Raw genomic sequence first — 25,953 nt, 5'->3', positions numbered from 1 at the left:
CACAAGTTGGTTGACTCCATGCCACACAGATGTCAAGCAGTTTTAAAAAACTGTGGTCATACAACTAAATATTAGTTTAGTGATTCACAGGATTGCTAAATCCCAGAAAAAAAAAATGTTTGTACAAAATAGTTTTGAGTTTGTACAGTCAAAGGTAGACACTGCTATTTTTTTGAACACACCCCTTTCAACTAATTGCCCAATTGCACAGCCATAAGAGCGTGCATATCATGAATGCTGGGTCTTGTTTGTTTTCTGACAATCTACTGAACCTACTGGTAACTTGTTTGCCACGTAGCAATAAAAAATATACTAATAACCTTGATTATTCTGGTTAGTCACATTGTACTGCTATTATTTTGAACAATACTGTATGTTCAATATTTACACTGTTTGAGAAAATCCATTTTAGTGTCTTTCCCTTTCTCTGCACAGAAATGTCGACATTCCAGCTTTGCTTTTATATATGATTACACTTGCAAATGTTCTGGGTTTATTCATTTGCAAATAAACATTATAAGTGGATGATATTATAAATCCAGTCTGAAACTCTAACATACATAATGGAAAATACTGTGAAAATATTGAACAGAGTTTCCGAATTATGGCAAAAGTTTATATAGTCTATTCCCATCTGATATGCAAATGTCTAAATAACTGTATTATCCTTATGCTTTGTCCTTCCTGATGTTTAATATTGCTGTTCCTCAATACACACAATAATCAAGCTGACATCAATAAAAGCTAGCATGAAGAAGAAACACAAGACCGCATAATAAAAAGTCTCCTCTGTGCTGAATGAAGGGAATAATGATGAGAGCGTTCTTGCATTAGCAAAAAACATTCAGAAGTGTCTTTCAAGAATACAAACAAACCTTTTAAGACATGCTTGACAACTAAAGAAAGAAGAAAAATCCTCAAACTCGGAGGAAAACTCCTTTTGGATGAATACTTTCTCTCGTTAGTGTCATTTGACTATTGGGTTTTACAGAAATGTGGATTAATATAATGAAAAACACGTTAAGAAGCTATTTGAACAATGCTGTTGACAATAATCAATACATAAATTCATATTAAACAAGTTTGTTATAATTTTACTAGCTTTATTCATTGTTAAAAAATGTGATGTGTAATTTATTTACGAGGTAGTGATGACAGTTAATACACGTTTATGAGCAAAATTTAAGTTCAAGAAATGTTTCCAATAATAAACAAATCAAGTGGTGTATGAAGCAATAATCACAGTATTGTCCAATTTATTCATATTTTTATGGCACGCATATAGTACATGTTAATCCTTCAAAGCATACAACAATTGTCTTCTGAAGGGAAACAAAACTTTGTAAAGCTTCTTTTCAACTGAAAAGAGCGATCAATGCGTACATATGCAAAAATATTTGTAGTTTCATAACCATAAAAGTCAGCAACTTTTCCCTTTCACATATCAATTTCCATGGCACCTTATAGAGCAAATACATGCTCTAATAAAATCAACAGGTATAAAAGTGCAAAAAACAGCACTGTAAAAAAATGTCACGTACTAACAAGGCTGGTTTGACCTATTATAAGGTTGATATAATGACAGCTCCTCGTTAGAATATAACTCTACACTTGAACAGCGGTTCGTCCATCCTCAATGACGTCTCTCCAGCGAGGAGCTGCTACAGTACTGAGAGTTTCGAGGCATATCTTGAAGTTTCTGTTGTTTGTAATGTTCAGAAAGTGCTTTGCAGGAGGCAGTGGCACCCGCAGCCGGTGGGACAGACCTCTTGCGAGCGAAACCAGTCCATCATGTGACTGGTGTGTCCTCCGTGGCCACAGCTCAGGCAGAAGTTAGAAGAGCCGCGTACGGCCACGTGACAGATGGCGCACTGGAAGGTGAAGCGCTTGCAGACGGCGCACTGGGTGCCGCGGGCCTGACTGCGACAGTGACAGCAGTAAACGCCAAACTCTGTGTACGAGAGCAAAGACATGATGCAGACTCATACATGTGAGTGTTAAACATTCTGTTCACGAGTTAAATATTGACTGACATTCCAGAAACGTGAGGCGATGCTTTACTCCACAAAGGAATTCTTATCCATTATCACAGAAATTAGTTTGAACTCATTCCTTAATCAAAAAGAACCAAAAGAGAAAAACAAAACAAAAAAAACATTGGAAGCCTACACCAGAATAAATGTTAAATATACAGTTTAGAAAGTATTTTATGTGTTACATGATTTGCTGCTCAAGAAACATTACTTTTTATTATCGGTTGAAAACTGTTAAATATGTTTGTTCAAGCCATCTTAAAAATTTATATAAATATTACAAATAATAAAGAACAATTATTACCTAAATTTAAATATGATTATTATATTAATAATTATAATGACTAAAATAACAATTAAATAATTTCTTATTAATTAAATAAAGTAAATAATACGTATAATAACAATATAAATAATATTACGTTACATCTCAACATTTTATTAAATTACACACCAATTATTATCAATGTTGAAAATAGTTGTGCTTTATATTTTTGTGCTTACCGGCATAATAATTAAATTAACTATTCGATTTTTGATTTTATTTGATTTTAATAATAAATGAGTATTATAATAATAACAATAATAATTATTCTTATTTTTATTTATCAATAACAATAATAGTCTAATAATTAGCTTATTAACTGTATCATTTACACACCAAATAATAATAATAAAAATTAAAAAAAGATTTTTCTTGTTACTGTTTAGGTACACACACACACACACTTACTTTCAGGAATTGTCACTAAAAAAATAACCAGAAGCTTTTATAGAACGATCTAGAACCCTAGTTCCACCAACAACTTTACATCTCATATACAAGTGCTTTAACAACAATCCAGGATGCACAGGTCTACTTCTACACTCTCTTATAAGTGCAGGACACTAAACACACCTTTAGCTTGATTTAACAAACGGAGTAATGAGATGAAATCATTTCCTGCGGCGGTCTGACAGGTGTCTGGAACTCTGTTTCTTTAACTTACCGATGCCTTTGTGTGGCTCTGGAGGGCAGGAGACAAATTTGAGCACCTCTGCCCTCTTGTCCTTCATGCCCCATCGGTGCAGGATCTCACCGTAACACTTCTTGAAGTCGTCGAACTGCCAGGAGTTGGAGGGGTCCAGTAATCTGTGGATCAGAAGGAACTCATTATAGTTTAGGAGTGCAGTGTTAATGTGATCACTGGTTGAACGGGACACTCACCGTTTGTTCATGTCGTGTTGTTCTTTTTCTCGTTCTCGGGGGTCGCTGTATATCTGGTTTGGGTAGCGATAGTCATCCGGAGAGGATTCTCCCCAGGGAGGAGCGTGTTCTGACTCACGTCCACCTGAAAGATGACAAGCTTGGAGATGTTTGCTCTAACAGTTCTATTACGAGTCATAAATCCAACCTTTTGTCATTATGTGGAATCATTTCGGTACACTTCATCTGAATTAATTAAAAAAGAACACAAGCAACTGTAAGGGAAAAACAAACATGAACAACTGGGATCTGGAATTGGTGGATTTGATATAAAACATCATTATATATTGTGTGATTAATCTGAATAATATGAATTAATTCTGAAAACAATGTGAATGTCATTCATAGGTAGTAAATAAATATATAGTAATAATAGTTTACAGATTATTATTACGATTATTATATAATAATTAGTATATAGTTACTAATAATTATAATTATTATATAATTACAATATTAGTTATTATTTTGTTGTTTTATTTATAAATAATAATATTCATATTAGTATAAACATGTTTATTATATTACAAATACCACTGATAATTATATTTTTAAAAATATAACAATAATAATACTAACCATCCTATTTTTTTTGCTTACATAATTAGAATAATATCATAATCTGAAATGTAATATGAGCCCATTTATATGAAGTACTATTAATCACATGCCAAATAAAAAAATATCTATTTTATTATGACCATTTATAAATAACACAATAACAATTATATTTATGACCTTTATTATTGTCATTTTCTTCAATATTATGAAAATCTTAATATAAGACTGTTCCTGTGGCTCAGTGGTAAAGCATTCCATTAGCAGCGCAAAAGGTTGTGGGTTCAATTCCCAGGGAACACACATACTGGTAAAAAAAAAAAAAAAAAAATGCATTATAAGTCGCTTTGCATAAAAGCGTCTGCTAAATGCATAAATGTCCAAATATTATATCAATCAATAACCATTAAACCAATCAACAGGAAACTCTGAACAGTCAAACATACAGCTTGTGACACAAAGCCAGACAAAAGGGGGAAAAAGAAAGGATGTGACAGAGCTACACATAATGTAAACTTTGCTTCTTTCATGAACACTTAGCATTGAAAGGTAATCTTTGAGCAAGCTCATGATCTCTCACCCATGTTCCACGGAATATTTGCAGATTCCGAGGTACTTGAACACGATCCAGATGTGACAGAACTCGAGGTGAAACTGGGCTAAAGGAGCATTAATAACACAAAAGAAACAGATAAACACAGATATTAAGCTGAAAACAATACAGTTAAGAAAGAAATACACTGATCCTAATTTAAACTGAAATTCCTACACAATTCATTGATAAATGAGGTTTACAGACATACGTAGCGGGAGTGGTGGGGCATGAAGTTCGCCGCTCGAGGTTGCTGATGTCCGTATAGAGTGAAATATTCCTGAGGGCTGCCATGACCTCTGAACACACTACACAACATGGCCAGACTCTGAACATCACTCATCTGACTGTAGTGTTCAAGCCTGTGGAGGACAGAGAGAAAGTCACAGATCATATGAAACAAAGACACCTAGTCACCAGTTTACGAGCTGCAACTCACAATGTCTCCAGCAGGTGTCGCCCAAACGGATGCTTGGCCCAGGGCGTTCCAGCATCAGGGTCAGGATCGGGACTGAGGTCAAGATTGGTGGCTGCCGAGGCGAGTGCCCATACCTACAGACAGATCATGGAGAAATGGAACAAGCTGTAATAATGGCTGGTACAGAAATCATGCTAACTCAGACACTACAGGTCGAAATAATCAAGACTTATTCATGTTTTTGAAAGAAGTCTCTTATGCTCACCAAGGCTGCATGTATTTGATTAAAGATACAGTAAAATCTGTAATACTGTGAAATAGGCTGTGCATTTTTCAATAACCATTTTATATTTAAATATATATTTTGAAATTTAGAATTTTTTAATTATTATCATCAATGTTGAAAATAGCTTTTTTGCCATTCAAAATATTTGTAGAAACCATTTTTTTTTTTTCAGGATTCTCTGATGCATAGAAAGTTTGAAGCAACAACATTATTTGAAAAAAGACAATATTTATATTTTTTATCTTTACTGATATTTAAAGCACCCTTGCTTCCTAAAAGTAATAATTTTTTTAAACTCCAAACTTACCAGTTTTTTAAAAGTTATTAAGCAACACAACTGATTTCAGCATTGATAATCAGAAATGTTTCTTAAGCAGTAAATCAGCAAATTATACTGATTTCTGAAGATCATGTGACCCTGAAGACTGGAGTAATTATGCTGAAAATACAGCTTTGATCACAGGAATAAATTACATTAAAAAAAAAAAAAAAAAAAAAAAAATTATATATATATATATATATATATATATATATATATATATATATATATATATATATATAAAGTTATTTTGAACTGTAATAATATTTCAGAATATTGCTTAATTTAAAAAAATAATGATAAAAAAATACTTTTTTCTTCACAAAATTATAAAAAATCCAACTAACCCCAAATGGTAGTACAGTATATGTAGGGGATTTGATCACACTGCTTTCATGTAACACATATAATGTTTAAATCCTGTTGTCATACTTTCTAAAAAGTCTATATTTTGTGGTTATTCTGGAGAAAACATTACAAAAATCGTAATTATTTCAAACGTTTGACTGATATCACAAACCTTTGCTAAATCCCTGCGGCCCCACTGCTAAGGCCGCCGCCCCATTCTTCTGACACGTGTCCTGTGTGTCATTAACATCTAGCCTGAGGTGAAGAAAAACAAAAAGATGCTGAGGATCAAGATGACATCTGAACAAAAGCAGATTCTGTACGTTATTGCTGTTACTAACAAGAACAATAGCATCTGAACATGACCTGGAATGCATTTCTATCTAAGAAACACAACATACACATAGGTTTCCCCGAGGGCTTTGTGCACAGGAAGCAGACGTGAGACTTCCTGGATGATGACTTTGCCAGCCAGTTTGATGGGTCTGCTGCTGTAGTCTCCTCCCTCTCGCTTGCCTTTCCAGCGGCGGGATTTCTGAACACCGCAATAATAACAACCAACAAGATCAGTCACTCTCTGATCAAAATAAATCAATAAATCATATCCTAAATGAATCCTATGGTTGTCAGTATAAGAAAAACCCTTTCGAGAATATAATTATAAATCATTATATATATATATATATTAAATTATTATTATTATGCACGTAATGATATCATTACAATTACCATAATCATTTATTAAATAGATTTAAAAATAAATAAAGAAATTTTTCTAAATGCTTCATATTTGTTAAATGCACAAAAAAAAAAACTTGAATTATTATAATGAATGTTAAAAAGCTGTTAAGATTGACAGAAGTTAAAGCATAATTTGAAATATCATTAGGGTCTAAAATTATTAAAATATTCAGTACCAGCCATAAAATTAAAATATTTAACAAAACTTTAATGTGACCAAGTACTAAAATATTTTATTTATGCATGTTATATATATATATATATAGAGATGTTCCGATACCCTTTTTCTCTTCCCGATACCGATTCCGATACCTGGGCTCAGGGTATCGGCCGATACCGAGTACTGATCCGATACCTGGGTGTGTATCTGTATATACAGCTGTATATACTACTAGCCCTGTGTAAATTGCTAGAATTCTTTTTATGGTGTGCTTCAGACAGATCCCTCAATAAAACATGAACAAATACATGGTGAACTACTGTATTTATTACAGTATTTTTATTATCTAACATGAATTTGACAGTATTATTTATTTTCATATGCAAAAAAGAACTTCAAATGCAGCCAAAAATCTAACACCGCAAACTAAAAAAGGTATTTAAGTTTTACAATATAACTGTATAAAAAAACTGCAACAAATAAGTCTAGGAATATAAAAAAAGATCTATTAATCAGATAATCTCTTTACAACAAAACAAGTAAAAAACAAGCAACCATCTAGGCATAATTATTATTATTATAGAGACGTATTATTATTACTGTAGGCTACAACAGTAGCTTTATATATTGTCAATTTACTCATGTAAACCAAACATTTATTTTAATGGGCTGCCATGAAGATCTTTGAGTGTCTGTGTTTATGATATGACAGTATTCTCAAATGAAACGGTAAATTCTCATGAAGTGACGGTTTATGCGTTCGTGTCCTCATGACACACAGCAGAGACTACAAAACAGCGAGCTCTCGCGCATCTGTGCCAGTCACCCACAGAGATGTAGATTTTGCGGGGGTAATATTTAAATAGTATTTTGCAGTTTAATATTCACAGACACTAGTATATATTCGGCTACTGTCTGGAGCCCTGCGCTTTGACTTACACGGAAGCGACTGAACGCAGTTGCCGGTACTGAATATGCTTGAGAGTCTGTAACTACCGGTACTACAGAGACATACTGCTAACCACTGATCTATAATATAGAAGCGGCTTCCACTGTCTTTTGGCAGTTTAGAATGTGATGAGTGATCCAGTCATATATAGATCAGGGCTGCTAACGCGTTTTCATTTCTTCTTCGCTGCTCTAAACAGGGGTTGCTTGTGGCAACACAGCACAACTTCCTGTGTTTTCAATGCATTTTGAGCAGCGAAGAAGAACCGTGCAGCGGTTAGGCAAAGCTTGCGGTCATAACTAGGTATTTTTTAAGAAAATGGTATCGGATCGGTATATGGGTTCATGTACTCGCCGATGCCGATGCCAGAATTTGTTGTGGTATCGGAGATATTTCCGATACTAGTATCGGAATCGGAAACAACTCTATATATATATATATATATATATATATATATATATATATATATATATATATAATATATATATATATATATATATATATATATATATATATATATATATATATATATATATATATATATATATATATATATATATATATATAATATATATATATTATATATATAATATGCATAAATAAATTATTTTAGTATATATATAAGAAATAAGAAATAATTTTGTGTATGTGTATATATATATATATATATATATATATATATATATATATATATATATATATATATATATATATATATTTACACAAAATTATTTCTTATTGACTTTTTTTTGTGGTGACAAACTGATTGGTTTCAGTGTTAGATACATTTCAATGATCTGTAAACAACTGCTAAATTAGTCATGATTTTTTTTTTCAAAGCAGTAAATCAAGGGGTAAAATGTAGAGCTGTGATGTGTCATACAAGAAACGTATGACAGCAAATAACAAGCAACAGAACATTTGGCATTAGAGCAAGTGGATGAGAGAGACAGAATAAGTGTGAGGGAGGGGCAGGGGTCAATACCGGACAGTCATGAATAGTCTGCACAGACCAGCGGCGGGGGGCAGACAGAGGGGGCTTCTGATTGGATAAAACAGACCACAGCAATATGAGTGAGGGACACATGCCACCAAAACTCAACAGGAGAAAGACAGCACAGAGAACAACAGTAATAATGAAAATGTGAAAACCGGTGGAATGAGTGGGTGGATGGGTGGGAGTTAGGTGAAAGGAGAGAATAACAACTCAGAACAGAACTCAATGTAGAGATACATGTTAAAAAAGTCAAACCCATTTAAGAAATCAAGTATAACCATTTCTGCAGACAGGCCATTTCACTTTTAAAAGCCCTCCCAAAAACATAAAGAATTGAAAAGAATAGAAAAGAATAGAATGGAATAGAATAGAAAAATCCTAACCACATGACCATGGCTGCTGAATATAATAATAATATAAGCTTGCCGTCAGCACTAATTTTAGTCCTGTGTGACGAGTCTCACCCGCTCTTTGTAGTAAAAAGATGATATGGACACTTGGTCTTTGTCTGTGCGTGTTGGGCTCCCGCTATATAACCTCAGGGTGGTCTGAGACTCTGTTCGCATTTTCATGGGCGTCATCCCCCCGCTGTGATACGCTGAGAGAGCTGACAGCGACCTGCACACACACACACACACACACACACACACCATCTTATGACACATGCTAAAGTGTCTTTCATTGTATTCAAATGATAATAATAATAATATAGCAGATAATTCTGTTTCTGATAAAACATGCAAACTGGATTGAATATTCACCTGGGAGTAGGTTCAGTCGGAGGGACTGTACGATGCATAGTTATGGGCCGTGTGAAATAAACCAAGGAACCTAATAAGCAAATTAAGTTGAGATTTATGTGTTGGATTTTAATTTAAAACAAAAGTGTGGAATAATTATGATTATTTTAAGTCTCGTAAATACGCTCATCATGGCTGCATTTATCTGATCAATAACACGGTTATAAAATAAACTAAGATAAAAATTAAGAACATTATTCTTTTTTTTATGTTTCCAAATATTAATCATTCCTGTGATGCAAAGCTGAATTTTCAGCATCATTGCTCGAGCCTTCTCAAATCATTCTGAAACCATTTTTTGCTGCTTACAAATGTTTTGTAACATTATAAATCATGATAAATTACATATTAAAACAGAACAAGGTTCATTAAATTGTAATAACATTTCACAGTGTTCTTGTTTTACTGCATCTTAGATCAAATAAGCACAGCCTTGATGAACACAAGAGACTTCTTTAGAAGAGATAAAAAATGTATTAATTTCAAACTTGTGACCAGTAGTATATTTATAAATGTTACATATTTTAAATTACAGACAGAAAAAAAAAATGTTTACTTCATGCATGCTAGCAAACAAACAGGCATATAATTATTATGCATAGATGGAAGAAAAGGGTCATATCCTGGCCCACCTGTCCCACAGAAGCGTGCCCCTGAGGTGCGTGGGAAGGGGATGTTGGAGTCCTGGTACGAGCCGTAAGTGTTGCTTACTCGAGGGAAAGCAGGAAGTGCAGGAGTCACTGGATTGGTGAGCACATAAGGGTTCGTACTGTCCTCCTGGACACCCAAGACCAGACAGTGAGTTAAAAACTCATCATGGAACCAAATCATAAATGTGTTTGTACAAAAGTGAAGCTAACTCACCATGACTCCATCTGACTCTAAGCAAGACACCAGCTGTCGAACACATGGCTCCAAGCAGTTCTGGTTTCTCTTCACCTTCTGAAGCGACGTATCTGTCAGGATCTACAAAAGAGACCAGGCTACTTCAACATGACAGGCTTTGACCAAGTCTCAAGGCAAGCGTCATAAGTGTGTTAGAGTTTCAACCTTCTGTATCTTAGTCTTCGTGGAAGACGAGATGTTCGTCGGAGAGACGAACTGGAAAGATGGAGCTGCATTGTTGGGATACTGGGCAGGAAACTTCACCACGAGACGGACACAATTGGCTCCGCAGTCGGCCGACACAATGCAGCTGCGGTTGACGGCATCCATCTACAAGCACAATAACGTCACGCTATTATTTATGTTTAACTGTTAGAATTGCATCCCATTTATTAGAATTCTACACTGCACACAACAGAGCGTTTTCGGCAGTCAGAGTGACTGACCTCTACATTGACGTTACGAATCTGTAAGTTGACTAGAGAAAACTCTTGCTGCAGGGTCTGAGGCAAACCTGGTACATCATTCTTCCCGCTGGACGACAGGCCAGACTGAGGGCCTTCAAACTGATCTGTGAACAGACAGTCGCTTACATTCATTCAAACTAGGATCCGACTGGAACATCTACTTTTTCACATCACCATAAATGAAGAACGAATATTCAATGCATAAACAAATGGATCTAACAACCATTAATAATTATAAAATATTCAATGCATTATTTTTTATTCAAAATACATTTTTAATATCAGTTAAAAATCTACCAAATACAGATCCACAAATTACTATATATCTTTAAGTTCGGGGTTGTTATGATCTTTATAATGTTTTTAATAGAAGTCTTTAATGTGCACAGATACTGCAGAAACAGTGATATTGTTAAATATGATTACAATCAAAAGAACTGTGTTCTATTTTAATATATATTTTATGAATGTCATTTATTCCTGCGATCAAAGCTGTATTTCCAGCATCATTACTCCAGTCTTAAAGTGTCACATGATCCTTCAGACATAATTTTAATTTACTGATTTAAATAAAAAAATAAATTGTTATATATGTATACATTTCATAAAAATCCACCAATTCCAATCTACTTCCTGTGCAGATTTATTTGTAATTCATTTATTGAATTCTATTTGTTTATTCGATTCTCTTCTATTCTATTTAGCCACACGACACACATTAATAAAATGTAATAGATTGAAATAAATATAATAGAAGTGATAAGACACACAGTGCTCACAGCTACGTCTTCAACAATTATGAGTTGAGACAAAATAATTACATGAATGAATGAACCACAATGCATCAAACTCTTCCCTTTTTTTCACCTTGCGAGTTCGCTGTGAATCCAGGGCTGAGTGGAGGTTCAGATTCTTGGGAGCGCAGCGTTTTCTCCGTCTCTGTGGTGAGAGTCAAGCCCTCCATCAATGCGTCCACGATGTCATTGGCACAGCACAGCTACAGACCACACGAGCCCATCAGTCTCAAACATAAAGTCACCAGCTGAACTAAAAGAACTGAGCTCATGAGCATCACCTTCTGAAGTTGAGGATCTACTCTCCATATCCTCAGGGTTTGATCTCTAGACCATGTGACCAGCTGGCAGTCTTTGGAACCTAAAATACAGAATGGGTTGTGTTTCTTCAAAACGAAGCACTCGTTCACAGAATTATCACCATCTGCTGGCTGCTCCTCTCACCTTCTTTCTGCGGCCTCCACTGAAACTCAAGTACAACGTCGTCGTGGCCCACGAAAGCGTGAACAGGACTGTTCAGCTCCAGCGTGCTCCACAAGAGGAGGCTGTTCTCTCGCCGGAGCTGAGGAACCATCACTGTAACCAGGCCGTTAGAGAAAGGCTGAACAGAAGACAACGACGAGGATACAGTGAGGACTTTATAGTATGACAATTCATGTTTACTGGCATTATACACAACATTTCAATGATGCAAGTATAAGGGGAAACATTTTTGCAATAAAGCTCTCATGCTGATTTGATGATTAGTGCTTAATTATTACTAATGGTTTTTATTATTATTATTAATGTTAATCAGTGGCACAACTGTTTTCAGCTTTGAGAAAACAAAATTTTTCTTGAGCAACCAATCAGCATTTTAGAATGATTTCTGAAGAATCATGTGACACTGAAGACTGGAGTTATGATGCTGGAAATTCAGCTTTATGTCATGGGAATAAATTACATTTTAAAATATATTCAAATAGAAAACATCTATTTTAAATTTTTATATTTTGCAGTGTTACTGTATCTTTGATCAACCAAATGCAGACGTAAAGTGATATCTTTCAAAAACATAATAAAATATAAAACTGGTAGTGCAACTACATGACATACACATATACATATACATATACATATACACATACACACATATACATATATATATATATATATAAACACATATATGTATATATATATATATATATGTATATACATATACACACATATATATATATACACACACACACACATACATTTAAATAATATTTCTAACTGTACCGTGTATCTGGCCTTCCACACAGGCACCTGACATGACAAGATATCAAGGTACTTCCGGGGTTGTCTGTAGTCCCAGAACTTTTGGAGTAAATCAATAGAGACACAGAATCAGATACAAATTCAACTGCAGAAAGATAATATGAACAATTCAATCAATAATTGAGATTATACTCACCCGAACAGAGTTGTCCTGACTGGAAGTAGCCAGGATGTACTCGTTGTCAGGGTGCCAGTCCAGCCCATGAATCTTTGACAGGTGGGCGGCTACATATTCCACAGCAGTGTTGGGCTTCTGAAGCACAGAACGGTGAGCATATAGATTAACAGGCAAACAAAGGTTGATTACTTGATAATCGATACCATTGATGATTATATAATCATTATGCAGCAAGTTAAATAATCACCCTCTTGTCCCAGATTCGGACATCACCATCATGACTTGAAGCTAAACAATAGTGATTCCGTTTGTTCCATTTCACCTGAGAGGCGCCAGCTATTATACAGGAGAAACATGACAAAATAAATTAAAGGGCAGATGTTGTAGATCATATAAACTGATTATGTTATACCTGCTTTTAGCACTTACCCACGGCAGACAGAGCCACGGTTGGCTTTCGAGTGTCCCTGGAAATTATCAAAAACAAAGGAGTAAAACATTGTAAAAAAAAAAAAAAATTGTACACTCTTTGTCCACGCTAACCTTGTGTCCCATATGTAGATGTATGTGTCGACAGAACTCGTGACAAGAAACTCCGGCTCAAACCATGACCAGTCCAAATCACTGAAACAATAAAACAGTCTGAAAAGTTATTTATTAGAAATCACAATTATTCCTGATTTTAGAATACATTATTTGCATTCTCAAGTCAGATCGATTCAAGCCAAATCATTTCTGTAATGCTTTCCACAATACACTTTGTAACACAAAAGGAGCCTTACAGACACTCATAATTTAGATGTTTAATTGTGTACAATTTAGCTGTTTAGAGCTGAGCGACAGTATAATATAAATGTGGCGTGAATCTAAAGAGCTAAACTTTATTTGCTTAGGCATTTTCTAGTCATTTTTGGATCATCGTCAGATTTCATAAGCAGCATTTCAGCTTGACGTCATCCGTGTTACCTTATAACACGTGTGTGGCCTTGCAAAGACGTATGTTGTTCACCGGATCCATCACGCCAAACGTACAGGTCGACACGCTGATTACTCTGCGGAGATGACAAAATGTAGAATGACAATATAGAAAATTAATAGAATAAGGATAACACTTACCTGATTACCACTGAGTCAGACTGATAAAAGCTTTAGAAATATTTTCAATGTTACTTCTAGTAAAGTAATGTAGTTAACTAATGGAAATTTATCATAAAGTGTTATTCTATTAACAAGCAAAACCAAGAATGTGACACGAATCAGCAGGAGATAATATCTTCTTTACGTACAGATGCTGCAAATAAATGGGCCTCGGTTTTGTGCGGATTCCACTGGACTGTCCCGACATCCCATTTGCTCTGGCGGCTGATTTTGCGTGGGGCTTCAGACGGCGCCTCCAGATTTACAACATACAAGAATCGTCGCCTGTTCAAAGCATTCACAAGTGAAAGAGTAAATAGACTGTGGTATAATTATGCATGCAGAAAGACATTTACAAAATTAAAAACAGATATGAAATGGGATGCAATTGTTAAACTTAAGCTACAGATTTTCCATAAGGGTGAGTTCATAATTTAACATGAAGAAGTTGCATTAGCCGAGGCTGTACAAACCCAGAGAGAACAGCGTGCTGGCCGAGACAGTCCACTGACATTGCAGTGGCCTGAAAACAGAAAAGTCTGTCAGTAAGCAAAAAAAAAAAAAAAAACTTTATACTTTTCTTTTTATCCTTCTAAACTGATTGCATTCCATTGCATTGTCGAGTATAACTGCAATGTTATGTCACAGTTATAAACATAACAGGAGAACATGTTTCAAGCTACACATAAATTGCACTTATGCTATCTTTTCTAAAATAAATCACACATGGTTTGATAGTTGATATAATGTAATACAGTGACGTAGAGACATTTTAAATGTAACTTAAGTGTTCAAATGCTTTTTGAAGCAATTTAAATTATATATAAGGCAATTAAACTGAACCACAGATATCCCAAGTTATTTACAAGTTTTTATTTTTGAGAACAGGTTTATTATAATTTTAGTAATAACTGAAAGTACTGTTCACCACGGTGCGTGCGGAAGGATAATACACCTTAATAAACAAAATCCGTCATTCACTTTAATGCTTAATAGCATTGACATGGCAGCTGTGCATAGTTATTGGTCTAATGCTTGTGAAAAATAATTTTCTAACGCAACTAATGCATGTCTTTATCTGTAGTGACTGTTTACCTGCGCGTCTCGAAACTCCACCACCACATTCTCACTACTCCAGCGGGCCGCCATTTTCACCCACTAAAACGTCAACAAACAACGTGATTCTAACGAGCCTACAGTGTACTCTCGCGAGAACTCGTGTCTCGGACGCTTTCATCCATTCACGTGTCTGTGCTTCTATCTACTGGCAGTGGCAAGATGGTCGCGACCGTGGTGGATCATGTTGTGGCAGATGCTGGCGCTTTCATCAAAATGGCACCTTTGCAAGTGAGTTATTATTGATGACATTGACCTCTTTTTCAAATCTTTATCACTGCTGTCCAGAAATGTCAGTTTTAAGGACTGTGACGCACTACATGTTACAGAGATGACACGTGTGCTGCACTGCGGTGCTGTGACCAAGTTACTGGAGTTAGAGTAAATAATAGATATATCATATCTAGGTTAGCCACGATTGTGGTGTACTTGATTGCATAAATGCGACACAGTATCAAAAAATATCATGGGACTACCTTGTTTTTGCAAAGTGCGTCATTGTGTAAACTTGTATTTTACCATGGTGCGTCAGTTCATTCACCATGGAGAATGATGACAGTTATGGAAGACTTCCAATATGTATTTACATCTAAATTATATATATATATTTGTTTTCTATTTTATTGTACTTTAAAATATAATTTTACAAAAGCACAAAAGCTGTATCCAGCATCATTACTCCAGTCTTCAGTGTCACATCCTTCAGAAATCCCTCTAATATGCTGATTTATTATCAATGTTGGAAACAGTTTTCTGCTTAATATTTTTTGGAACCTGTGATACTTTTTTCAGGATTATCTTAAGAATAAAAAGTTTAAAAGAGAAGCATTTATTCAAAATAGAAATCTTTGGTAAAAAATATACACAACCGTAAAAAATTTTGGGGCCTGTAATATATATTTATATTCATTTATTTTTATTCAGCAAGAATGTGTTGAATTGATAAAAAGTGACCAATAAAGACTTACATTTTCAGAAAAGAGTTCCATTTCAAATAAATATTGTTCTTTTTTAACTTTAATCATAAAATAATCCTTAAATATATATATATATATATATATATAGAGAGAGAGAGAGAGAGAGAGAGAGATCACAGGTTCCAAAACTGTATTAGTGAGCACAACTGATAATAAATCAGCATATTAGAAAGATTTCTGAAGGATCGTGTGATGCTGAAGACTGGAGAAATGATGAAAAATCTCCTTTGCATCACAGAAATAAATTATATTAAAGTAAGTAATAAAGTATATTAAAATAGAAGACCATTATTTTAAATGGTAATACTATTTACAATATCACTGTTTTTATTTTAGTTAAATTAATGAAGAGACTTCTTTAAAACACATTAACAATCTTACTGATCACAAATTTTTAAACAGCATTATATATATATGTATATATGCGCGTGTGTGTGTGTATAAATACCGGACATTGTATATGTTTTGACATGTTTGTTTTACTTTTAGGAAATTGGAAAGAATATTTATACCTTGAAGGATGTTGTAGATGAAATTCGGGATAAACAGACAAAAAGGAATCTGGCTTTTTTGCCATACAAGCTCAATTTCAAAGAACCGTTTCCAGAGCACGTACGATTTGGTAATACCTTATACTATGACTAATGCTTCTTTTATTAAATGTCTTTATTTGAATGCTGAAAGTGTGTTATGGGTGGTGATTTATGCATATAAATTTTGATTTACTTTGAAACACAGTTACAGAATTTGCTAAAAAGACCGGAGACTATCCCAGTCTCTCAGCAACAGACATCAAGGTCCTGGCTCTGACGTATCAGCTGGAAACAGAGAATGTGGGAACTGAGCATTTGAAGAAAGAACCTGAGAAAAAGGTACTGGTGATTGATTCGTGAATTCAGATCTGAGTTCACATTCATTCACACCTGTTCTAGATTTCAACACTCCTTTCTCTTTGTGTTTCAGGTCCAAATATTAAGTACACAAAGGCATCCGGAGACTCCTGTTGGAATGGCAGGTTTCCATTTTCCATCAAAAGTAAGACATTACTTGCAAATGCAAGCATTGTATTTGAGTAATGGGTAACAGTTTATTTGAATGTTAGAAATGTTACATGGACTTACTATTTTAATAACAAGGAATTATGCATAATTACATGCAAGTAACCCTAATCCTAACTATATAGTAAGTGCATGTAGTTAATTAATATTACTCAGTACTTAAATGTATAATTAGACTGTAACAAGGACACCTTAAAAGAAAGTGAGTAATGTTATTAAAATGATTTTCCAAGGCTTTTTCCAGTTTGACACGGATGTTTTTATAGAAAAGGACAATATTCATAGACCGCAGATAATGTGTAATTATAATGCAGATGTACCTTGAAGGCCTCTATTAATTTCAGCTTTTTTCCCCCAAAAAAGTCTTCAGGTAAACAAAGCACAGCTGCCCGAATCGCATCTACAACAAACGAGCCACAAGACCCTGATACTTCACAATTCAACACCTTTCAGTTTTGGAGGAATCCTCTGCCCAGCATTGAGATTGACCTTCTGGACCTGCTGGTGAGGAATCCGACAACATCCAAACCGCTGCCACAGTCATTTTAGACCAGAATAAATCATATTCTCCTTCTCTCTAGGCAGCAGACGCCATCAGAGTCACAGAGAAACTAGAGTCCGTTGACCTGGCTGAATCTGAAGAACAAGATGGCACAAGTGGAGACCAACATGATGAAGAAGAAGAAAGCAGCGATGAGGAGGAGGAGGAGGAGGAGGAAGGTGTTGATGGTGGAGGGTGGATTACTCCCAGCAACATAAAGCAAGTCCAGATGGATGCTGGTAACTGGGAACCGACAGCAGATGTCAGAGTGGGCTGCGTGACCACTGACTTTGCCATGCAGGTACTTGTCATTGATTAGACATATTGGAAATAATCATTTAAAACATGTATTTATAATATATTTTATTATATTATATCGAACCTTGTTTACATCAACAGAAAAAGTTATGAAAATTAGTCGTCTTATTGTGTGCTGAACTTTTGAAAATGTACTCAGGTAATCCGAGATGTAGATGAGTTTGTTTCATCAGAACAGATTTGGAGATATGTTGCATTCCATCACTTGCTCACCAGTGGATCCTCTGCAGTGAATGGGTGCCGTCAGAATGAGAGTCCACACAAACCTCACAATAATCCACAAATAATCCTCACCACTCCAGTCCAACAGTTAATAGCTCGTGAAGTGAAAAGCTGCGTGTTTGTGAGAAACAAATCTATCAAGACATTCTTAACAGCTAAAATTTGAGTCCGTAATCAATTGTATTGCTGTATCACATTTGAATCAGGAGTGAAATCTGAAACAAACACTTTTTTTTGATGAGAGAACAGAGGATGGACTTTTTCACTGGATGAAGCATTATTATGCATTATGAAATCATATTTAAGACGGGAACAATGGTTTGAATTAAAAAAAGTCTTGACAGATTTGTTTCTTACAAATATGCGGCTTTTCACTTCAAGATGTTAACTGATGGACTGGAGTGGATTATTGTCATGTTTTTATAAGCTGTTTGGACTCTCATTCTGACGGCACCCATTCACTGATCCATTGGTGAGCAAGTGATGGAATGCTAGAATATTTCTATAATCATGCACATTACGCAAGTGTGGTCAATTATGTCCATTTCCTTACAAAAACCTAATGTCTTCTTGTTTTCCTGACAGAATGTTCTGATTCAGATTGGACTGCATGTGCTGTCTGTTAATGGCATGCTTATTAAAAACACTAGGAGTTACATTCTGCGCTGTCATGCCTGCTTTAAGTAAGTGACGGATCCACCACGAAAAATAATAAGAACATCATGTGATGTGTGTAACTTTGTCACTGTAATACATTTTTCATATTTTCAGGACAACAACAAACATGAACAAATCTTTCTGTCCACATTGTGGGAACGACACCTTGAAGAAGGTTGCTGTCAGCATTAAAGAGGACGGCACCATGCAGATGCATTTTTCCAGGAATCCCAAAGCGCTCAATCCAAAGGGAAAGAGAGTGAGTAATGTTTTGGATGTTGTAACAGTAAATGTAATGTTATATAAATGCATTAGAAATGTGGTTATGGATGTGGAAGGCTTCGCATGGGTAGTATCATATAAATCAATGTTAGTGATCATGTACTTATGATTTGTTTCTTCTCTTGTCCTCTGCAGTACTCTTTGCCTTTGCCACAAGGAGGAAAACACGCGGACAACCCACACTTGGTGGACGATCAGCGTTTCCCCCAGCAGAGATTGTCTAAAAAGGCTCGTCAGAAGACTGATGTGTTTGACCCAGATTACCTGGCCGGCAGCTCTCCGTTCTCCGAGCACGATATCTACAGCAGGTCAGCCGGCTTACAGCTGCGGGACGCTCAGACTGGAGGAGGAAGACGACGAACAAATCCTAACGCAGCACGCAAGAAGTTTGTTAAGAAGTGATTCTGTTCTGGAAGCCTGAAACGCTGAATTCCTGATTGAAATAAAATGTTAGTGGTGATTTATCCTAATAAATCTATTTCATCTTTCTCTTGACTTTAGATTTACTCTTGTTACAGAATATTTTCTTAGTTCTACCCTCATACTAGTTGGAATTGTGAAATGGAAATCTTATTTTTGTGCCAAGTTTTAATAACTTGCTTTTTTGGTGTACATAAAATAATGATACTTTGCAAAGACGATCTGCTATTCAATGGAAACTCATGTATTTTTGTTGGAAAAACAGAACACTTTTTATTCATTCTGATGAATATCAAAAAGAACAGGCCAATATTCTTTAATTTTAAGAAAATATTTCCCACAAAGCACTCCTAGAAAATATGTACAAACAAATAACATACAACAGATCGAATATGTAATCAAATTAAAAATACATAGAGCCACAAAGGTATATGAATGCGTTAGTCAAACTTAGAGATCTTTCAACTCAAAAATAAAAATAATTTACTCACCTTCAAGTTGTTCCAAACCTCTGTGGTTTTGTCTCTTCTGTTGAACACAAAATAATATATTTTAAAGAATCTTGGTAAACAAACAGTTGGCGGTAGCCATTGACTTCAATAGTGTGGGGAAAACACAAGACTTCAAAGGCTACTTGGTTTGGTTCCCAACATTCTTCATTCTTGTGTTCAAGAGAATAAAGAAACTTGCAGAGCTTTGGAACAAGTAGATGGTTTAATGTCTGTGCATTAGATAAACTGTGTCTGTAGAAGAAGGAAGAGCAAGCTTTTCTCAGAACTACATTTTTTGTTTTTCAGTGACATTTCACCAACTAATCGCTCGTGAATTTTAGTATGCATGTGAAGTCTCAAGTTCTCAAATTCATTCAGGTGTTCTAGCAAAGAAACCACAGGTTTAGGTCATCACATTAACTACGAATATGTTCCTCTTAACCTCAAACAGAACATTGATTTTCTTTTCATTATGAACAGTATATCATGTCACCATATTTTTGTAAAATGTTTTGCTTAAAAGTTCCATCTTATTATTATTATTTTAACAAGATATAAACTCGAGTGGCATATAATATCGAATTCAAAAACATTCAGACATTTTAAGGGTGACAAGTGTCCCAATCCTTTTTGGGACCATTGTAATTCATGGAAAACGTGAGTCAAAGACATAATTTTTCCCACACTTAAATATATTATACCATTTTGAATTTCATCATACATTAAAAACTAAAAAAATTTAAGTTGCAAATAAAAATGGAAGCTAAGCCCTGGTAAAAGTTTGTCCAGATGGTTATTTTTCTATAAAAACAAATCTTAATTGTTTAAAACTCCTAAAAATGCACACTGCATGTAGTGCTTTTTATTTCGAGAAGTCCTGTTGATCAAGGCTCATTTCAGTCTCTAGGCTCGGGTGGTTTAGATCTGTACTGACTGCTTCAGCAGAAATGTTCTGATGAGGATCAGATGCTGACACAGGCTCTTGGTGTTCAGAGACAGGGTTTTCTTCTTGAAGTGTTACAGGTTTGACTACAGTCGAGGGATCTGCTTCAGCTGTGGTCAGGCTGCTCAGATCAGTGCAGAGATCCAGGACAGAGGTCACAGGCTTCTTCTGGAGCAGAACAAACTCCAGCGGCTTCAGGACTGTGTTCACATCGATGCAGCCAAGACTACCACACTTATGAACCTGGGTTGGAGGGATGCCTACAATACAAATACAAGACAAACCTGCAAGTCAATATCAAGTGGTGCAGTTTTATCTTTGCAATGTGACAAAAATGTAAATGTTATCCTGAGGATATTCACCTAGCATGAGAGCAAGCTGGGATGGAGGGAAGAGAACTTGTAAACATCGGTTCAAGAAAGGCACCATCTCTTCAGCAAAGGCACTACAGAACTGAACAAACAACTCCCGTTCACGGCTACTGAAGGCAGATTCCTCGGCTCGATGGAAAACCAGGATCAGCTTGGTCACCTAAGAACAGAATAACATTGTTACATCAGAATATGTCAAAACAAGAGAATTATCGTTAAAGGAAGAAAAAAAGTAATTTGTCTAAATCTCTTCCTTTCATTGTCATCAATTTGAATTAAAGCTGCGGTAGGGAACTTTTGACGCTCTAGCGGTTAATAAACATAACTGCTTGCGTCTTGCGGAAGAACAACGTAGCCGGAACTACTTCTCTCTGTTTATGTCATGAAGAATCACAAAGGTACTGGGTTACTCCGCCGCGGTACCCCCGAAGCAATCTAAAATAGTCTGAATATAAACACTTATTATAGGTGCACCCTAGTGATTCAGGACAAGCCAAAAACATTGTTTGGAAAATGGATTCATGGTGTACTCGCTTATTATATAAAATTTTCTACATTTTGAACACAAACAAAGTTACGGACCGCAGCTCTGATTGGTTGTTTCTTACCGGGAGCGATGTATTTCTGTAAATGGCAATAAGACCACTGGGAGGAGCCAGAGGAGCTTGATTTTTTTCACAGATTATCTGTCTCATATTCTACTGTCAGGACATAATGACAGGTTTAACAAATATGTAAAAAATATTTTTTTTACAAAAGTTCCCTACAGCACCTTTAAGTCTATCTATACTACTATTTTTACACTACTATTTTTTTTTTTTGAAGATTCTTAAAATCACACCAAAGAAAACTATAAAGCTTTAAAAAATAAATTCTAATTCTAGAATGTGAGAATATGGAAGTCCACATCACAACAATAACAACACAGGGGAACGGTATTGGAATATTACGGAAGCCCGTTTCCGCCCCTAAATAAAAAATAAAACAAGGAAATTGCAACTTTTTCATCTCACAACTCTGACTTTATAACTAGCAAATGTTAGTTGATCCCACGCAATCCAGAAATCTGAGAAAAAAAGTCCGAATTGTGTCCGAAATATTGCCTCAATGGTCACAAGAGGGAAAAAAAACAATACCTGTAGTATATATATATTTCTAACATTTATGTAATTAATTACCTTAATAAGGGCTTCCTCAACACATCTGCTAACATCTTGTGCAAGTCCGATAGGGCAGCACAGTCGTAAGTCATTGAAGGCTGTCAGGATGCTATTGAGGAAGCAGGCTAGAGGTGGGAAATCCAGCAAGTTCATGGGGGGCTGCAGTGCACCCGGCTGGGTGCTCGGGACTGCTGGAGGAATGGTGCTTCCAAGTATCGACGGCAGAGAAGTCAGCGTGTACAAGTTCATATCCTCTTGGAACTTGTCCACCGCTTCCTGAATAGCCTTCCGGAATGTGTCCATGGCAACCTGCTGAAATATGGGAGCGAGTTGGCCACGGAAATCCACCCCGACCCGGCTAAATGAAAGGCCGAAGTACATGCACTGACCGAGCAGAGAGTCCAAGCGGCTTCCCACGCCCCGCTGGAGGTCCCGATCGAGGGTCTCTAAAAACTGTGCCACCTGCTGCACCACCCAGCCGTGAAAGATGGCGCTCTCGTTCAACGCCTGACCACCAGGTGGCAGCAACGGATCCTCGTCTGAAAATATGGCGCGATACTGGGTGATGATGTCGAAGAGATGCACGCGGCAGGTTTCGATGGTTTTGGTAATGTGGAAATAAGGGTCATCATCTGGGATGGCACCGAGAACAGATCGCAGCCAACTTCCACGAGCTTGCAGGAACTTGACGCGCAGCTCAGCTTCAGTGAAAACGTCCATTCTACGCAAGTATCCGATCACGCGCAGGCAAACCGGCAGCTGTGTGTTACTACGCAGCTGTTGAAGAAGTTGGTTCAGCATGAGCTGAGCAGACAGTCGAACCTCATGCACAATTCCCTAAGACACAAACAATATTATATTATTTAGTATCAAATATTTGTTGTTTTTCAGACATGTTTACCGTCCACCTTGTAAAAAAAGATAAGTCTTATCACCTACAAAAGTAGAGCACAACAAAAGTAACCACATGTTCTGGAATTTAGGTTGTTATATTCATCATCTGCAATGTATATTCCAAAGCAACTTAAATAAATAACTGGAAAATGAATGACTAATCATGTTTTTTTATTTTTTATTATAGCCTTTTACTAGATTTTTTTTTTCTACTGTTACAGTTATTACTTACTATTTTTTTGCAGGTTTGGTCCGCCATACATGTGAGTATAGTGCAATGTATTGCATTTTTAGGCTGGGCTTTAATTATAAAATGTTTATAAAGAATGTAACTAATTAATATTTTAATTTCTGTCCTGAAGAGAGGTTTAAGTGATAGTTCACCCAAAACAGAACATTTTGTAAATTTTGAGATAATTTACTCACCCTTGTTCCAAATCGCAATGTATTTCTTTCTTCTGTTGGACACGAAATATTTTGAAGAAGGTTAACCAAACAGTTAACACAACTGACTCTGACTGATAGCCATTGACTTCTTCTGTATTTCTTTCCAAACTGTGGAAGTCAATGGCCACCGGCAACTGTTTGGTTACATTCTTCAGAATTTCTTATTTTGTGCTCAACAGAAGAAAGAGACTCACACAGGTTTCGAGTAACTTGAATATTACCAGTATTTTGCATTATTTCTGATTGTAAAATTAAAATCTGACTAACTCACCAATAGCATTTTTTCTTTCAACAATGTATTGCAACTTATTGAACAGAAAATATGGTATTATGGTAATAGTGAAAAACTAATTTCTGGTCAGAACAGTACCTGAATGACAGGAAGTGATGAATGTTTTTTCTCCAGTCTCTTCACGTAAGCAGCAAGCTCCAGCGCCTCCTCATAGTATCCGTTACGCACACACGTGTCCATCAGCTGAGGGATCTCCAGAATCTCCAAGATCTCTGTGTGTCGATTCAGTGTCAGGCTGTTCATACGCCTGCTGACGCTGATCTCCTCTGCCTCCTTAATAAAACCCCTGCAAAGAAATGACAAAACAGAAACCACTTACTTACAGCATTTCTGAACATGTTTTAGAATGAATACTGCACTGTAATGTGTTTGCTTGGATTCTGTTGAAATGCATTTTTTTTTTCCTCAATGGAGAATTTTTCTCTCATTTTTAAATACAGCTTTCATCACCGGAATTAATTCCATTTTTAAAATATATTACAATAGAAAATAGTTACTTCAAATTGTAATAATATTACATAATTTTACTGTAAAATTGATCAAATAAATGCAGTCTTGCTGAACACTGGAGTGTTTTTTCAAAACTATTTATAAAATCTTACCAATCCAAAACAATTGTACAACAGTGTACATTAATATGAAAACAGATCAAACATGGGTATATTTTCGGACTATTTTAAAGTACATTATGATCTTTTAAGCACTGGGTTCAAATGTATGTTTTTTAAAGAAATAAATAATAAAATAAAGAATAAATTCAAAGTTATCACACTGTTACAAATCTGTCTAACGTTGTATCAAAATCAAAACAATCCATCTGCAATTTGCATTACATTAATTAATGATCAATTAAAGGTTAATTAATAAGAATAAGAATAAAAATAAGTTATAATAACAACTAATGTTGCCAATTCACGCATTCAACAAATAAATTAAAACGAATTCATCAAGATAAAAACAAAACAAATAACGTTACAACATCAAATCAAACTACCGTCTGCGGTTTTCCCGCGGAATTGGGCTAACGTTACTTTAACATGTTTTTCTCCTGGAGTGCGAATTTTACCAGAGGAACCCTGTCAAAAAAACAACAACTATATTTTAACCCCCCTGGAAGGAGATTTGTTTTTACAGGGGGAGCCCCGACGAAACGTGAATTTGTTGTAAAAACCTGTCTGTCCGTCAATCGTTTCTTCGCGAAGCACTGACCTGCATCTCTCGGTGAAGCTGGGGAGTTTGTGCAGTAGTTTAGAGAGGCAGTTCTCCACCGTGCTGAAGTCGGTGTAGATGTGCTGCGTGCAGTCCGCGGTCCTGATGAACGTCTTGTAGTTGGTGAAGGCCAGTTCTCGGGTCTGCTGCAGGATCTGCGCCCGCTCCTCCGCCAGACGCTCGGGCTCCCGGTTCAACTCCTCCACACCGCACGAGCTCAGCTGCGACAAATACGCCGCGAAATCCGGATTCGCGCTCCAGTTCTCCGGAAAGCTGTCTTTGAAAATCGAGGCCAGGATACTCTCATCTTCCACGTCTACGCCTACGGCAGCCATGACCGAAAGTGTTGATTCAGAAGCAAACCTTATGACAAACTCTGCTAGTTAAACGGCACAACGTCACTTGTGT

The 25,953-nt window shown here is 35.9% G+C and overlaps 2 protein-coding genes and 1 pseudogene across 2 annotated transcripts; 1 reads left to right on the top strand and 2 right to left on the bottom strand.

Annotated features, from left to right (window-relative positions):
* Positions 1–1,226: 1,226 nt before the first annotated feature.
* LOC113079341 (GATOR complex protein WDR59-like) lies at positions 1,227–15,300 on the bottom strand (annotated as a pseudogene).
* Positions 15,301–15,378: 78 nt separating this feature from the next.
* Positions 15,379–19,813, top strand: LOC113079339 (RNA-binding protein NOB1). Its single transcript, XM_026251590.1, has 9 exons — positions 15,379–15,494; positions 16,730–16,862; positions 16,979–17,112; positions 17,204–17,275; positions 17,662–17,802; positions 17,880–18,140; positions 18,965–19,062; positions 19,151–19,295; positions 19,454–19,813. The coding sequence occupies exons 1-9, from the start codon at positions 15,426–15,428 to the stop codon at positions 19,718–19,720; spliced, it is 1,320 nt and encodes a 439-aa protein (XP_026107375.1). The 5' UTR covers positions 15,379–15,425; the 3' UTR covers positions 19,721–19,813.
* Positions 19,814–20,115: 302 nt separating this feature from the next.
* LOC113079337 (conserved oligomeric Golgi complex subunit 8-like) lies at positions 20,116–25,912 on the bottom strand. The gene is made up of 5 exons (XM_026251589.1): positions 25,546–25,912; positions 24,415–24,622; positions 22,722–23,540; positions 21,535–21,703; positions 20,116–21,432 (listed from the first exon to the last, which is right to left on the bottom strand). Exons 1-5 carry the CDS (start codon positions 25,878–25,880, stop codon positions 21,092–21,094), a joined length of 1,872 nt encoding a protein of 623 aa, XP_026107374.1. The 5' UTR covers positions 25,881–25,912; the 3' UTR covers positions 20,116–21,091.
* Between the last annotated feature and the right edge of the window lie 41 nt (positions 25,913–25,953).

This window comes from Carassius auratus, unplaced genomic scaffold, assembly GCF_003368295.1.
Source record: "Carassius auratus strain Wakin unplaced genomic scaffold, ASM336829v1 scaf_tig00027674, whole genome shotgun sequence".
NCBI classification, from domain to species: Eukaryota; Metazoa; Chordata; class Actinopteri; order Cypriniformes; family Cyprinidae; genus Carassius; species Carassius auratus.
Note: the sequence above shows the minus strand (reverse complement) of the source record. Positions and strands in the feature narration are given on the sequence as shown.